This window comes from Salvelinus alpinus, chromosome 29, assembly GCF_045679555.1.
Source record: "Salvelinus alpinus chromosome 29, SLU_Salpinus.1, whole genome shotgun sequence".
Lineage (NCBI taxonomy): Eukaryota > Metazoa > Chordata > Actinopteri > Salmoniformes > Salmonidae > Salvelinus > Salvelinus alpinus.
In genome coordinates this window covers 6,354,620-6,370,869 of record NC_092114.1, presented here as the reverse complement: position 1 = coordinate 6,370,869, position 16,250 = coordinate 6,354,620, and the positions used below count along the sequence as shown (strand labels likewise).

Genomic DNA, 16,250 nt, shown 5'->3' with positions numbered 1-16,250 from the left:
AATACCTGTTCTTTCCCCATGTAAACACAGCATAGATAATTACTGAGTAATAGCTGTTCTTTCCCCATGTAAACACAGCATAGATAAGGACTGAGTAATACCTGTTCTTTCCCCATGTAAACACAGCATAGATAAGGACTGAGTAATACCTGTTCTTTCCCCGTGTAAACACAGCATAGATAAGGACTGAGTAATACCTGTTCTTTCCCCGTGTAAACACAGCATAGATAAGGACTGAGTAATACCTGTTCTTTCCCCGTGTAAACACAGCATAGATAAGGACTGAGTAATACCTGTTCTTTCCCCGTGTAAACACAGCATAGATAAGGACTGAGTAATACCTGTTCTTTCCCCGTGTAAACACAGCATAGATAAGGACTGAGTAATACCTGTTCTTTCCCCGTGTAAACACAGCATAGATAAGGACTGAGTAATACCTGTTCTTTCCCCGTGTAAACACAGCATAGATAAGGACTGAGTAATACCTGTTGTTTCCCCGTGTAAACACAGCATAGATAAGGACTGAGTAATACCTGTTCTTTCCCCGTGTAAACACAGCATAGATAAGGACTGAGTAATACCTGTTCTTTCTCCGTGTAAACACAGCATAGATAAGGACTGAGTAATACCTGTTCTTTCCCCATGTAAACACAGCATAGATAAGGACTGAGTAATACCTGTTCTTTCCCCGTGTAAACACAGCATAGATAAGGACTGAGTAATACCTGTTCTTTCCCCATGTAAACACAGCATAGATAAGGACTGAGTAATACCTGTTCTTTCCCCATGTAAACACAGCATAGATAAGGACTGAGTAATACCTGTTCTTTCCCCGTGTAAACACAGCATAGATAAGGACTGAGTAATACCTGTTCTTTCCCCATGTAAACACAGCATAGATAAGGACTGAGTAATACCTGTTCTTTCCCCGTGTAAACACAGCATAGATAAGGACTGAGTAATACCTGTTCTTTCTCCGTGTAAACACAGCATAGATAAGGACTGAGTAATACCTGTTCTTTCCCCGTGTAAACACAGCATAGATAAGGACTGAGTAATACCTGTTCTTTCCCCGTGTAAACACAGCATAGATAAGGACTGAGTAATACCTGTTCTTTCCCCGTGTAAACACAGCATAGATAAGGACTGAGTAATACCTGTTCTTTCCCCATGTAAACACAGCATAGATAAGGACTGAGTAATACCAGGGGCCTGTTGCACAAAAGTAGAATTAAGACATCCGGGATAAATGACTCAGCTGAGCTCAATGAAGCCAAAACATGTGCGTCCAGGCTTAATTGGTTGCACAAAGACCAAGCCAGGATGAGCAGACACGGATTCATTAAGCCAGGTGAAACCAATCCTGGATAGGTGCGCGCTCACGGCTCACTCAAATAGACCCCGCCACAGATCACAGATTAACTGATTTACCATGGCAACTAGAGCCGCGTACTTTTCCCCGTCGGAAGCACAAATCCTCATGGAGGCATACGAGGAGGTAAAAGATATAATTAAGAAGAAAGGCAACACCGCCACAGTGATAAAGCAAAGAGAAAAAGCGTGGCAAAGTATTGCAGACCGCCTGAATGCGTAAGTAGTGCACAATTACACACTCACCGCTCCGCTGAAACATCACAATTACAATTCAAATATTTAATTCACATCTCCAAAAATGCAGTTGTACTGTAATTATGAAACGGTTAAATTTTTAATTGAAATGCACTGCAGATATGAGTGAAATTGTGTAAAGTAACTCCATCACACTGTATAAAGCTATGATAAATGTTTTGATATTTTTACTGAAAACAAGACAAAAATACCAAGTAATTTTTTGCAGTGTGACTCCATTAAATGTGTGTGTGTGTGTGTGTGTGTGTGTGTGTGTGTAGATTAAACATGAACGGGCCAAAACGGACATGGCAGCAGGTCAAAATCAAATACAAGAACATTCTGCAGAATGGTATGGTCCCTGACTAATATTTAACAAAGCACAAGCATATATTGTACCCAGAAGGTGCCTGCTCACACATTGTCTGTACTGTTTTAGCAGTGAAAAAGAATACCCACAGACAAGGCACGGGTGGTGGGTCACCAAAGGCTGACCTTACCCCAGCAGAGGACATGGCCTTGGAGCTAAATAAAGGCAGGCCCGTCTTAGAGGGGATCCCTGGGGGGAAAGAGACGAGCATAGGTTCCTCCCAAGATGCCACCCGCTTCATTCAAGGTATGTCCTTCCATCTCTACATGGGATACAACCACATTCATATTGAATCAATTTGGACTGTCTGACTTTGGTTTACCTATTGCCTTGCAGTGTCTGGCAGCACTGTGTTCCTGTTAGAGCCACCAGCACAAGCACCAGACGATGCTGATCCAGTGAGTACTCCATCAAAGGCATACTGTAGGCCTGGCATGTCTTGTCTACTAGCTTCAATATGAATCCGATTAAATGTGATAGGGTGAAGGCCCCAGTGCAGCAGCAACAGCACATGATGGAGACGATGATGAGGAGGAGACCATCTCTCTGGATTCCAGAAGGCATGAGGTATCATGTTAAGACTGTGAAAGTACTATTTACTCTACAATGGTGAGGAGTCCTCATCAAAATCAAAAAATCTAATTTCTTTTACAGGACCCAGATGCTATACAGTGGGAAAACCAGCCTGGCAACATAGTGCGTATTAATAAAAGGACACCACATCCTGCCAAATTCCAGCTGCGCTAATTGTATTGTGTTCACAGAGCTCACAAGCTATCAGAAAGTTGTATGGCAACCACCTCCGGCGCCAAATAGAACTGGCAGACATAGACATTCAGTACAAGAAGAAAAAGATGGAAAATCTTGCACTGGAGTCCGAAATAAAAAAGAAGACAATTAGGAAACTGGACCTTGAAATAAAAAAACTTGAGAGGGAGGTGAGATATGCCTTCAATGTACACTGTATGCTAACTGTAACACAAATGTATTAATCATTATTTTTCTTTCCTCCCCCAGCTCCAAGAAGATGACACAGCTCAAAATAAAAATTAGGTATATTCTCGTAAAGTCAAGTGAGCCATGACATATGAGCTCTTATTGTGAGCACACAGGACGGTGGCATCTTTCTAAGGTTTTTTTTATTTTCCCAGCAATCAGTACAACCAAGTCATCGTTATAAGGCATCGCCCTCTTTTGCCCACCCCCCCAGCACCAGGTGTGGCCACTAGCCTATATGAAGGCCCAAAATTGTGTGTTCCTTTCTGCTCTGACAATGGCATGCCCATTCGTGCGAGATGTGGTGGATGAAGAAGCACTTGTGCTGAGGAGAGCCTTCAGGCGAGAAAGGGTCTTCAGGGACCGGTTGGACCCACTGGCCTTCCCTGATGACCATCTATATGAAAGATACAGATTTTCTGCAGATGGCATCAGGTATCTATGCAGACTACTGGGTCCCAGGATTAAGCACCGCACTGCACGGAGCCATGCACTGAGTGTGGAGCAAATGGTTTGTGTGGCCTTGCGCTTTTTTGCTAGTGGAGCCTTCCTGTACTCAGTGGGGGATGCAGAACAGCTGAACAAGGCCACAATTTGCCGCACAATAAGGAGTGTGTGTCTGGCTATCAAAGCATTAGCAGATGTCTTCATCTCCTTCCCTGGCCACAGAAGACTCTGTGACATCAAAGAGGAGTTCTATAGGATTGCAGGTAAGAGGATCTACAAATTACAGGACAACTGTTAACACATAGTAGGATACTCATTACTTTGTGTGACAGGTTTCCCCAATGTCATTGGTGCAGTGGACTGCACACACATAAGGATAAAAGCCCCCTCAGGTGCCCATGAGGCCGATTTTGTGAATAGGAAATCCTTTCACAGCATTAATGTTCAGGTGAACATAACTTTTTGATATTGTCCATTGACGAACACTCTGCATTGCCAGTGATGTGCATTGATTGGTGTAATATTCCTCATCTTATGATTTCAGATGGTCTGCAATGCTGACTGTGTGATCAGCAATGTTGTGGCAAAATGGCCTGGCTCAGTCCATGACTCCAGAATCTTTCGGGCCTCTGAAATCTATCAGTGCCTATCACAAGGTAAGCCACACAACCCCTATTTATAACCATCATGGCTGTGTCAAGAATATCACTGTGTTTATGAGGTAGTAATGATGAGATTTTGTGTTGACAGGTGAATTCTCTGGTGTGTTGCTGGGAGACAGGGGGTATGGCTGCCAGCCTTTTCTCCTGACACCTTTCACAGACCCCCAGGAAGCACAGCAGGCCTACAACCATGCCCATGCCAGGACCAGGGCCAGAGTTGAAATGACCTTTGGCCTCCTGAAGGCACGCTTTCACTGCCTTCACAAATTAAGGGTCAGCCCTGTTAGGGCATGTGATATTACTGTGGCTTGTGCTGTCCTCCACAATGTGGCCTGCCTGAGGAAGGAGAGGGCCCCCAGAGTGCCACCAGCCATGGACTGGGACAATCCGGCAATCTTCCCTGATGACGACAGTGGTCGGCTGCTGAGGGACCAATATGTGTTGAATTATTTTAGTTAGTATGTGTGCTTTCAATTTTGGTTAAATATGTCCTGCGGTGGCAGAGGAATTTGGTTTTTTTGGGGTTCGTTTTATGACGAATTTGGCCTCTTATGATGTTTGTGCGGTATACTGTGTGTAATACAAGGCTGCAGGGAGGCTACTGCATCCATTCATTTGTCTGTTCAGTTGATGTGTATGGATTTGTCCTGCATTTATTTTAGTGTGCAGACATGCAGGGTGTGTTATATACAGACCTTTGAATGTGTATGTATCATTTTGTATAATATGCTTGGATTCTGTGCTTTCCATCTTGTAGAGTCACTGTGACTTCAGTTTCGAAAGGAGCTGATGGTTTACCTGCTTTGTTTTGTCCTTATTCAATAAAGGAACATAATGTTACACATTGTGTTTTTATATTCATATGGAATGTGTATTTGTTTATATGACAGAGTACTAGGGCCACACTGAAGAAAAAGGATAAAGTCATAAATTTATGAGGCTGGTTCTTTCTGCAGAAAAGCTACATATTGTTTTTACAGTTTTGATACTTATGACAATGTGATACTTAATATTCTGGCACATCAGCATGTCTTTGTTTATGAAACCATACTGAAGTACAATTTCACGAAATGCCCCACATCTGTCATTTTAACAACTGTCCTCCTTTAAAACAACTGGTTACAATATTATGACTTGTGTTTTTTTCCCCTCTGTGGCCCTAATATTCTATCATTTTATATATAGCCTTATAGTCTATGGGAAACTGTAAATTATCTAATGATAGCAACATCATCTAAAAATCATTTTTTATCCAAAATCATTGAAATTAATGATCACAAACGTTTAAATAATAACAGTGGGTCTAGTTATATGTGATAACAATGTATAGTGAGCAGTGAAATAACTATTGGTTTCCATTTGTGGTGACTGCTGACTGACATTAGGGATGAGATTAAATAGATCCTGGAATTTAGCCTGGTCTGGAGCAGGCTAGCTCCACAGAATAAATCTCCATGGTAATTTATACCATAACATATCCTCCTGCCCCCTATCCATCTTTAGTGCAACCGGATTACGGATCAATTGAGCCAGGATCACCAAGATATCCTGGCTTAATCCCTTATCCTAGTTTTGTGCAACAGGCCCCTGTTCTTTCCCCGTGTAAACACAGCATAGATAAGGACTGAGTAATCAAAAATGGGTAAAGAATAGAACGTGAAGTGCTAAAAAAAATCTGAAATAAATTAACCACAGATCAAGTTTAAGCGTTTTATTTTGAATATGTATTATAGAGGAACAGTAGTACAATTGAAACAGAAAAAGGAGAATGTAATTCATTTTTGAAAACCTTGAGAAAAAAATGTAAAAAGAGTAACCTGACTTGTTTTGTGTTCAGGGTTGAGCCCAGGAAAGGCCCATTGGTTTTGCATCGCTGTAGTTTGAAGAAAGAGTTGAAAAATAAACAATTTAAAACATCGTTAAAAAAAAATACAGCCGAAAAAAGAAAAAAACCCTGTTTCTGTAGTAGTGTTTTACTTGATTTGTCCTTTACAGTACAGCATAATAACATCTCAAACAATACGCCATCTTGAGATCATCCGTTGTACAGTAAAAGAGAAACAGGATAGTTTGATGGACGAGCACAAGTGTGACCAGATAGAGTGGAAGGTTAGGGACGTGTTCATTAGGGCACACCGTAACGACACATGTTGCAATGGAAAACTAAAACAAATGTAAAAAATATATATATATATTGGACAAGTACAGTGCCTTCTGAAGGCGACCCAGTATGACACAACACAAGGCCAAGATGTTACACAAGCCGACTGCAGCTGAGTGTGTTCCATTAAGTAAAATAAACTAGCTAAATCTCTTTTTTTTCCATATATAAAATCCCTCCCAGTGATTTGAAGGTAAATCATATTTTACGAACATGGATGAGGATATCTCTATAGGAGCTTTCTTTAAAATACATTTGCATTTGGAGTACAGGGAGATCAAACATTTCTGTATAATTATAGCACTTCAATATATCCACTGCATTTGGACAAACTGCTGTTCCTAGGTTTTAACCTGCAAACAATCCATATTTCTTATCAAATACGTGCTTAATTAAATAAAATAAAAAAGGAAAAGAAAATACATTATAAAAGGACAAATAAAACTATATATGCATTTAGGGTAAAGTGTTTTTTTTTTTTTTTTTTTTTTATCTGACAATTACATACACAAGCAGGTCTCTACATACTGTAGAGATTACCTGGCTATCTCAACAATAATTAATAAACAATTTGTTTGGACAAATAGATAGAAATTAACAGTCTTGATTGCATTTCGGAGCCAATATAATAATATTAAATAACAAAACATCTAAGAAAAAGAGAAAATAGTTCCATTCAGACCCACTTTGGGGAAGCAAGAAAAGACATTGAAAAACAAAATTATTTTCATGAACGCAAAATAGTAGTAAGTGCATGTCTGTTACGCATCATAGATCTTTAGTTTATATCGAACAAAGTGTTTTCCTACCTGGCAGACAAAATAAAAATACTTCTATCAAATTAAATAAACTGATTGTAAAAATTACTACTTTTCAAAATGGAGTTTCTCTTTCAGACTTCATATATCTGCACTCTTTAAAATACTACCAAACACCCAATGTTCAAGTGATTCAAAGTATATATATATATATATATATATATATATATATATATTGATCTATAATATATCACTACTTGATATAAACCACGTATATATATATATATATAAAGGTATCTTTTTAACTTAGGTCCCTACATCATGTTTACAAGTACTGCCGGTAGTTCTACAAAATGGTATGTGAGCGTGTGTGTGCATTAAATACAAAAAGACAATGGCAAAGCATACCTGATAGGCGCCGTAGCACAACAGTGTTCTATAGATAGCTGATTAATATATATATATAACTGAGTCATTTCAGGCTTTATGATTATAAACATCATATACAGCTGTAGGTCCAGTATTTCGCGACATAAACATTACAGCACCAAACATTTCTGTCATTTGGCAAAATTCAAGCTTTAAGTGAATGTCAAAATGCTTTATAAAGTGTTACTGTGTGGTGCTGTGATTTGTATAAAGCTAGCTAATAACATTTCCTCTTGTACTTTCGCTTCTTTTTTTCTAAATATTTTTTTGATTTTTCTCTGCTCAACTTTTTTTTCTCTCAGTAGTTTTTTTTGTTTCCTGATAAATCTTGGTGTGCTTTCTGCTTGGCACAATAACACAGCCCACTTAACTTCAACTCAGAAATATGGCTGTGATAAAATAGTCACAAAACAGATTTTTTTGGTTCCAAGATTTGTGCAGGGAAAAGATAGAAGAGTAATCATAATGTTCAGGTCATCTAAACATAAAATCTTCCTGTCGGCAAATAATGCCCTTTCTTTGACGTCCTTCCTTCTAAAAACATGCACCTAGCAATATAGTTACAGATTTGACAGAAAGTACAGTCGAAAACTGAAACTGAACCTCATTGATAGCAGTTTTACAACAAAACAGAAAAAAATTATAGAATTGAATAAGACCATAAAAACTTCTTTCATAAATTAAATAATATTTCTTAAGATGATTGGTCTATTGCAACTAAAAACGCTGTACACCCCCTCCCCCCCAAAACAAAACCACCATAAACCTGATTTCAATATTTAATTTTTCTCTAGTGAGCACTAGGCCCAGAGCGACACATAGAATATCTGTACATCTTGGAGTCCTGCTCTACCAAAGCTTCTCTCTTTGTCTCATACACTAAACAGTGTAAGAAACCTCAAGGTTTGATAGCACTTTGGAGTTGTTGATTGTTTACCAGCTTTATTTAAATGTAAAAAAATCTTTAACTATTTTTTGTTTGTTTCTATCTGAGCAAGTCATCCTCTGGGGCGGCACTAGTGTCACCCTCCAAGTTGGATTGGTCGTTGTCGTTAGGCTCCTCCCCCCCAGCCATTTCCTCGTCAGGCTCCTCCCCCTCAAAGTCATCATCCTCGCGGACTAACACCTCCAGGGACTCCAGGCCCCCCTGCGTGGCCTGGTGGGAGTCAGCACAGTCCACACACACGCCGTAGCGCCGTGAGCCGTGCCGGATCCCCACGCTGGCCGCCAGCATGAATATCTTCTTGCACACCATGCACTTGTACTTTTTGTCCTTCTTGTGCACCTGTAGGGATGGGGAGGGGGACGAGAGAGAGGGACAAGGGTTAATGCTGCGTTCATGTGCTGTCAGAGTTATTGGAAACATGGAACTGAGAAACTCCTGGAAAGATCCTGGAATCATAAATACAAAAGTTGAAAACAATAAATTAAGGCTGAAATATGAAATGGGAAACTGACACTTCCCCAATCCAGCTAAAGTCATGGGAGAGACTTCTACAGAGAGGAAGGGTGGAGGACAGAGTGATGGAGGACAGAGTGATGGAGGACACACAGAAAGAGAAAGTGAGAGAAAGAAAAAGAGAGAAAGAGAGAAAGGATGGAGGACAGAGTGATGGAGTACCGTGTGTGATAATGTTTTGAAGAGGGAGGTGGGGGTGTCTCTGTGTGATAATGTTTTGAAGAGGGAGGTGGGGGTGTCTCTGTGTGATAATGTTTTGAAGAGGGAGGTGGGGGTGTCTCTGTGTGATAATGTTTTGAAGAGGGAGGTGGGGTGTCTCTGTGTGATAATGTTTTGAAGAGGGAGGTGGGGGTGTCTCTGTGTGATAATGTTTTGAAGAGGGAGGTGGGGGTGTCTCTGTGTGATAATGTTTTGAAGAGGGAGGTGGGGGTGTCTCTGTGTGATAATGTTTTGAAGAAGGAGGTGGGGGTGTCTCTGTGTGATAATGTTTTGAAGAGGGAGGTGGGGTGTCTCTGTGTGATAATGTTTTGAAGAGGGAGGTGGGGGTGTCTCTGTGTGATAATGTTTTGAAGAGGGAGGTGGGGGTGTCTCTGTGTGATAATGTTTTGAAGAGGGAGGTGGGGGTGTCTCTGTGTGATAATGTTTTGAAGAGGGAGGTGGGGGTGTCTCTGTGTGATAATGTTTTGAAGAGGGAGGTGGGGGTGTCTCTGTGTGATAATGTTTTGAAGAGGGAGGTGGGGGTGTCTCTGTGTGATAATGTTTTGAAGAGGGAGGTGGGGGTGTCTCTGTGTGATAATGTTTTGAAGAGGGAGGTGGGGGTGTCTCTGTGTGATAATGTTTTGAAGAGGGAGGTGGGGGTGTCTCTGTGTGATAATGTTTTGAAGAGGGAGGTGGGGGTGTCTCTGTGTGATAATGTTTTGAAGAGGGAGGTGGGGGTGTCTCTGTGTGATAATGTTTTGAAGAGGGAGGTGGGGGTGTCTGTGTGATAATGTTTTGCCTGGTTTGGGGATTTATCAATTTTTTTACTCTCAAAATTACAATTATTCATAGAGAAACAACGAAATGGGATGTTCTGAGTCCATGTCAACGCTGAAATCATATCAGAAAATCATTTTCAGGGTGTTATACCCCTTTAATTGAGCATTTTGCGACAGAGGAATGTGCTGGTCTAGTTTTTATGCTGCATATGTCATGACAGAGTTTGTAAAACAAAAGCCCACCAGATTAATATAAACAACCATGATTACACCAGATATGCTTACTTTGCAGTTAACATTTAATTGAGAAGGTTTTGGGGGAATGTCTTTCTGTCTACCCACAAGACAGTTATCATGATCTAAACTGGCTATACAAACTGAATGATAGACAGACAAGCATGCACGACACACAGACAGACCAGCGATATTGCTGAAAATGTATTGGCAGGTTTGTTACGTTTGGCTAACTAGGGGTGGGATAATGTCAATGTGGATTTGATAGCAGCCGGGAGCTTCATTATTTTTTATTGAATCTTTATTTAACTAGGCAAGTCAGTTAAGAACAAATTATTATTTACAAATGATGGCCTACTCCGGCCAAACCTGGAAAACGCTCGGCCAATTGTGCGCCGCCCTATGGTATTCCCAATCACAGCCGGATGTGATTCAGCCTGGATTCGAACCAGGGAATGAACAGTTCGGGTAGGGTCTAACCAGGGAATGAACAGTTCGGATAGGGTCTAACCAGGGAATGAACAGTTCGGGTAGGGTCTAACCAGGGAATGAACAGTTCGGGTAGGGTCTAACCAGGGAATGAACAGTTCGGGTAGGGTCTAACCAGGGAATGAACAGTTCGGGTAGGGTCTAACCAGGGAATGAACAGTTCGGGTAGGGTCTAACCAGGGAATGAACAGTTCGGGTAGGGTCTAACCAGGGAATGAACAGTTCGGGTAGGGTCTAACCAGGGAATGAACAGTTCGGGTAGGGTCTAACCAGGGAATGAACAGTTCGGGTAGGGTCTAACCAGGGAATGAACAGTTCGGGTAGGGTCTAACCAGGGAATGAACAGTTCGGGTAGGGTCTAACCAGGGAATGAACAGTTCGGGTAGGGTCTAACCAGGGAATGAACCGTTCGGGTAGGGTCTAACCAGGGAATGAACCGTTCGGGTAGGGTCTAACCAGGGAATGAACAGTTCGGATAGGGTCTTACCAGGGAATGAACAGTTCGGATAGGGTCTAACCAGGGAATGAACCGTTCGGGTAGGGTCTAACCAGGGAATGAACAGTTAGGTAGGGTCTAACCAGGGAATGAACAGTTCGGGTAGGGTCTAACCAGGGAATGAACAGTTCGGGTAGGGTCTAACCAGGGAATGAACAGTTCGGGTAGGCTCTAACCAGGGAATGAACCGTTCGGGTAGGGTCTAACCAGGGAATGAACAGTTCGGGTAGGGTCTAACCAGGGAATGAACAGTTCGGATAGGGTCTTACCAGGGAATGAACAGTTCGGGTAGGGTCTAACCAGGGAATGAACAGTTCGGGTAGGGTCTAACCAGGGAATGAACAGTTCGGGTAGGGTCTAACCAGGGAATGAACAGTTCGGGTAGGGTCTAACCAGGGAATGAACAGTTAGGTAGGGTCTAACCAGGGAATGAACCGTTCGGGTAGGGTCTTACCAGGGAATGTCTCTTGACGTGCTCTCTGCGGGTGAACAGCTTGCCACAGATGTCGCAGCTGAAGGAGCGGACGCCGGAGTGAATGATGAGGTGCCTCTTTAGTGTTCTCCGGTGCTTGGCGATGTAGTTACAGTGGGGACACTTGAGCTTATTCAGAGCCGTCTCGGACGACTCGCCTGAGAGAAACACACCAGGTATCAGGCACGAGGTTGCTTTCTAAACAGTTGCTCAAACCCACATTGACACAGATAATGGAACTTCCCAATAAAAGAGAGGAGTTGTGGGATGAGGGGTCGTTTTGTGTGGTGGTGGGATGAGGGGTCGTTGGGTGTGGTGGTGGGATGAGGGGTTGTTGGGTGTGGTGGTGGGATGAGGGGTCGTTGGGTGTGGTGGTGGGATGAGGGGTCGTTGGGTGTGGTGGTGGGATGAGGGGTCGTTTAGTGTGATGAGGGGTCGTTTAGTGTGGTGGTGGGATGAGGAGTCGTTGGGTGTGGTGGTGGGATGAGGAGTCGTTGGGTGTGGTGGTGGGATGAGGAGTCGTTGGGTGTGGTGGTGGGATGAGGAGTCGTTGGGTGTGGTGGTGGGATGAGGGGTCGTTGGGTGTGGTGGTGGGATGAGGAGTCGTTGGGTGTGGTGGTGGGATGAGGGGTCGTTGGGTGTGGTGGTGGGATGAGGAGTCGTTGGGTGTGGTGGTGGGATGAGGAGTCGTTGGGTGTGGTGGTGGGATGAGGAGTCGTTGGGTGTGGTGGTGGGATGAGGAGTCGTTGGGTGTGGTGGTGGGATGAGGAGTCGTTGGGTGTGGTGGTGGGATGAGGGGTCGTTGGGTGTGGTGGTGGGATGAGGAGTCGTTGGTGTGGTGGTGGGATGAGGGGTCGTTGGGTGTGGTGGTGGGATGAGGGGTCGTTTAGTGTGATGGTGGGATGAGGAGTCGTTGGGTGTGGTGGTGGGATGAGGGGTCGTTGGGTGTGGTGGTGGGATGAGGGGTCGTTGGGTGTGGTGGTGGGATGAGGAGTCGTTGGGTGTGGTGGTGGGATGAGGAGTCGTTGGATGTGGTGGTGGGATGAGGAGTCGTTGGGTGTGGTGGTGGGATGAGGAGTCGTTGGGTGTGGTGGTGGGATGAGGAGTCGTTGGGTGTGGTGGTGGGATGAGGAGTCGTTGGGTGTGGTGGTGGGATGAGGAGTCGTTGGGTGTGGTGGTGGGATGAGGAGTCGTTGGGTGTGGTGGTGGGATGAGGGGTCGTTGGGTGTGGTGGTGGGATGAGGGGTCGTTGGGTGTGGTGGTGGGATGAGGGGTCGTTGGGTGTGGTGGTGGGATGAGGGGTCGTTGGGTGTGATGGTGGGATGAGGGGTCGTTGGGTGTGGTGGTGGGATGAGGGGTCGTTGGGTGTGGTGGTGGGATGAGGGGTCGTTGGGTGTGGTGGTGGGATGAGGGGTCGTTGGGTGTGGTGGTGGGATGAGGGGTCGTTGGGTGTGGTGGTGGGATGAGGGGTCGTTGGGTGTGTGTGTGGTGGTGGGATGAGGGGTCGTGTGTGTGTGGTGGTGGGATGAGGGGTCGTGTGTGTGTGGAGGTGGGATGAGGGGTCGTTGGGTGTGGTGGTGGGATGAGGGGTCGTGTGTGTGTGTGTGGTGGTGGGATGAGGGGTCGTTGGGTGTGGTGGTGGGATGAGGGGTCGTTGGGTGTGTGTGTGGTGGTGGGATGAGGGGTCGTGTGTGTGTGGTGGTGGGATGAGGGGTCGTGTGTGTGTGGAGGTGGGATGAGGGGTCGTGTGTGTGTGTGTGGTGGTGGGATGAGGGGTCGTGTGTGTGTGTGTGGTGTTGGGATGAGGGGTCGTGTGTGTGTGTGTGGTGGTGGGATGAGGGGTCGTGTGTGTGTGTGTGGTGGTGGGATGAGGGGTCGTGTGTGTGTGTGTGTGTGTGGTGGTGGGATGAGGGGTCGTGTATGTGTGTGTGGTGGTGGGATGAGGGGTCGTGTGTGTGTGTGTGTGTGGTGGTGGGATGAGGGGTCGTGTATGGTTGAATCCTCAGTGAAAGGATATCATGTTTACTATGGTGTTTATAGGAAGGAAAAACACCCAGAAACGGTTAAATACTAAACGGTCAGTTGTCATGGCTACACTACTGCCTAGGGAGTAACACAATAAGTATCATTTGATTTCTCTACCAAAAACTAGTTTTACCATTAACCCATTGATCTAAAATATTCCAGATGTGTAGTTAGGAAAGAATGTCTAAGAAAATGCTGTACCTCAGCTGCTATTAACAGAGATCCACACATCAGGCCAAAGTCTTCAAATAGTACAGCCTACATAACCAATTTACACAATTGTGAAGAAAGATGTTTGACAAATCTAGTATGTGAGAAATGTGTAGTGACGTCGTAACACCCTCCTAACCAGCTAAGGGACAAGTGTAGACGTGACTGTAGTCAAACTATTGATCTGGCTGGCAACGCTAACATCACAGACAGCTGAATGATAGGGTCCTGCCTTTGTCTTTGTTTGAGCCAAGACGCCCTCAACAAAAGCGTTGTCAAGCAGGCCAGGTTGCCAGGGGGCTGAGGAAAAACAGGTCACCTGTGTGCTGTGTTCAACTGGCTGATGTGCTATTCACAACACCATCTTGGGGGATATCTGTGTTAGTCATTTATCTCCTATCCAGAGCAACCTACAATACCGGAAGTATTCACATCTTTGATCATCATCATATTAACCAACCACCGAATTAGGTTCATGACATAAGGTGTAAAAACAAATCTGTCATAAGAATGTGTTCAGTAATATCGAACCAGTAAGTCTGAACATATATCTGACACTAGGCCAGCTACTATATGGTATAATTACACGAGAACAAAACCCTTACCATTCTCCCAGGACTCCCCTTGCTGGGACTCTTGTAGGAGGCTGTATTGGAACTGATTGGCCAGTTCTGTGAGAGGAGGCGAGGAGAAACAAAGACATGATTAGAGGGTCTGAAAGCTTTTTTTGGGGGGGGGGGGGGGGGGGGGCAGAGGGACACTACCTTACGTACACAAACACCAGGCCCCACCTACCCCAGGGTCTTGTTCAGCTGGGCACACCTGTAGCAAACCAGTTTAAAACTAAATTAGAACAAAAAGTTGAGTTTCTTATTTGAAAAGTCGTTGAGATAGACACTCCCTGTTTCAGTCTGCCTTCGTTCTTTCCGTTTGGTGCCTAATCCCAGATGAACACGACCCTGGTGCCTAATCCCAGATGAACACGACTTTAGTGCCTAATCCCAGATGAACACGACTTTAGTGCCTAATCCCACATGAACACGACTTTAGTGCCTAATCCCACATGAACACGACCTTAGTGCCTAATCCCAGATGAACACGACCCTGGTGCCTAATCCCAGATGAACACGACCCTGGTGCCTAATCCCAGATGAACACGACTTTAGTGCCTAATCCCACATGAACACGACCTTAGTGCCTAATCCCACATGAACACGACCTTAGTGCCTAATCCCACATGAACACGACCTTAGTGCCTAATCCCACATGAACACGACCTTAGTGCCTAATCCCAGATGAACACGACCCTGGTGCCTAATCCCAGATGAACACGACTTTAGTGCCTAATCCCACATGAACACGACCTTAGTGCCTAATCCCAGACGAACACGACCCTGGTGCTGCCTGTGTTCTGTCTGTCTGTCTGCTACTGTATGTAGGTCCACTTCTTCTAGCCAGGAGAGCGTGTTCAGCAGCCTCTCCCACTGGGCTGTGGATTAATATGTGGATCACAGGATGGAGCCCTCAGCCCCTCATTTAGGGCTAATTAAGCCTGTTCAGTGATCCTATCTCTGGGCCTGGCCCTCAGAGCCCTCAGAACCTACTGTTAAGAACCTGACCACCGGTCCCATTCTCTATCCTGCCTGCCTGCCAGCCTGGGTCAATATTTGGAATGGCTAGGACAGCCCCAGTGCATTAGGGGGGATTAGGGAGGGAGAGAGGGTCAGACCTTAGAAGTTTTGCACCTCAGAGGGATTGAGGGGAGTTATTTATTGTGTGTTCGTATAAAGAGGCAGAAACCAAGCCCTTTTAAACAATCCAACAGCCTTGTTTGGAGAGGAACCAAGAATTTATAGCCATGAATCCAGCAGCTCTGCTATAGTAAAGCAGGGGGTGTGGCGGGGGGATTGCCCGTGGTTCACCTAAAGCATAGCTCCTGTTTTTCCGGCACCAAGCATAAGAGAACAGACTGGAAAAGGGAGAGACTATCGAGACCTGTTCAATAGGAAATTATAATTTTCATTGCCTGTTGCAAAACGTTTTAAAACGCTGTGCCCTAATGAACACGATCCAGGCCTCTACAGTGCTCAGCCATGCTAAACAGCAGCTTCTCCTCATAGTGATACACACTACTACAGAGCTCAGCCGGGAGAACGGGAGATGTCGAAGTGCCAAATTAGGGAATGATGTTGTTGCATTAATGATGAGACACACATTACTGGAACACCCCTCTCTACATTAAAGTGGTTCAGGAACATGAGCTCAGATCAGTTGTGTTTAAAGAAGCCCAAAGGAAGAATGTTTCCCCTGCATTAGAAGTGAACCCCCTCCCACTTAATACATCATATCATTCCATACAGCACACTGCTTAATGGGGCAGAGCAGTGTGTGTGTGTGTGTGTGTGTGTGTGTGTGTGTGTGTGTGTGTGTGTGTGTGTGTGTGTGTGTGTGTGTGTG

The 16,250-nt window shown here is 44.5% G+C and overlaps 2 protein-coding genes across 3 annotated transcripts in view; one reads left to right on the top strand and one right to left on the bottom strand.

Annotated features, from left to right (window-relative positions):
* The first annotated feature begins 1,208 nt into the window (after positions 1 to 1,208).
* Positions 1,209 to 4,946, top strand: LOC139558954 (putative nuclease HARBI1). 2 transcript variants are annotated; one of them, XM_071374484.1, is made up of 9 exons: positions 1,209 to 1,960; positions 2,048 to 2,224; positions 2,315 to 2,376; positions 2,459 to 2,545; positions 2,633 to 2,916; positions 2,996 to 3,684; positions 3,754 to 3,869; positions 3,966 to 4,077; positions 4,172 to 4,946. In XM_071374484.1, exons 6-9 carry the CDS (start codon positions 3,213 to 3,215, stop codon positions 4,540 to 4,542), a joined length of 1,071 nt encoding a protein of 356 aa, XP_071230585.1. In that variant the 5' UTR covers positions 1,209 to 1,960; positions 2,048 to 2,224; positions 2,315 to 2,376; positions 2,459 to 2,545; positions 2,633 to 2,916; positions 2,996 to 3,212; the 3' UTR covers positions 4,543 to 4,946. The 2 variants fall into 2 exon arrangements, with proteins under 2 accessions (XP_071230585.1, XP_071230584.1); XM_071374483.1 differs by having other exon boundaries at positions 1,209 to 2,224; positions 2,459 to 2,916.
* A 1,775-nt stretch (positions 4,947 to 6,721) lies between these two features.
* Positions 6,722 to 16,250, bottom strand: part of LOC139558803 (zinc finger and BTB domain-containing protein 10-like) — a 17,970-nt gene continuing 8,441 nt past the window's right edge. Inside the window, exons 3-5 of the mRNA XM_071374245.1 lie at positions 14,399 to 14,464; positions 11,541 to 11,716; positions 6,722 to 8,716 (exon numbers count right to left, since the gene is read on the bottom strand). Coding sequence (XP_071230346.1) covers positions 8,417 to 8,716; positions 11,541 to 11,716; positions 14,399 to 14,464 — 542 coding nt within the window. The 3' untranslated portion in view covers positions 6,722 to 8,416. The remainder of the gene's footprint in view (positions 8,717 to 11,540; positions 11,717 to 14,398; positions 14,465 to 16,250) is intronic.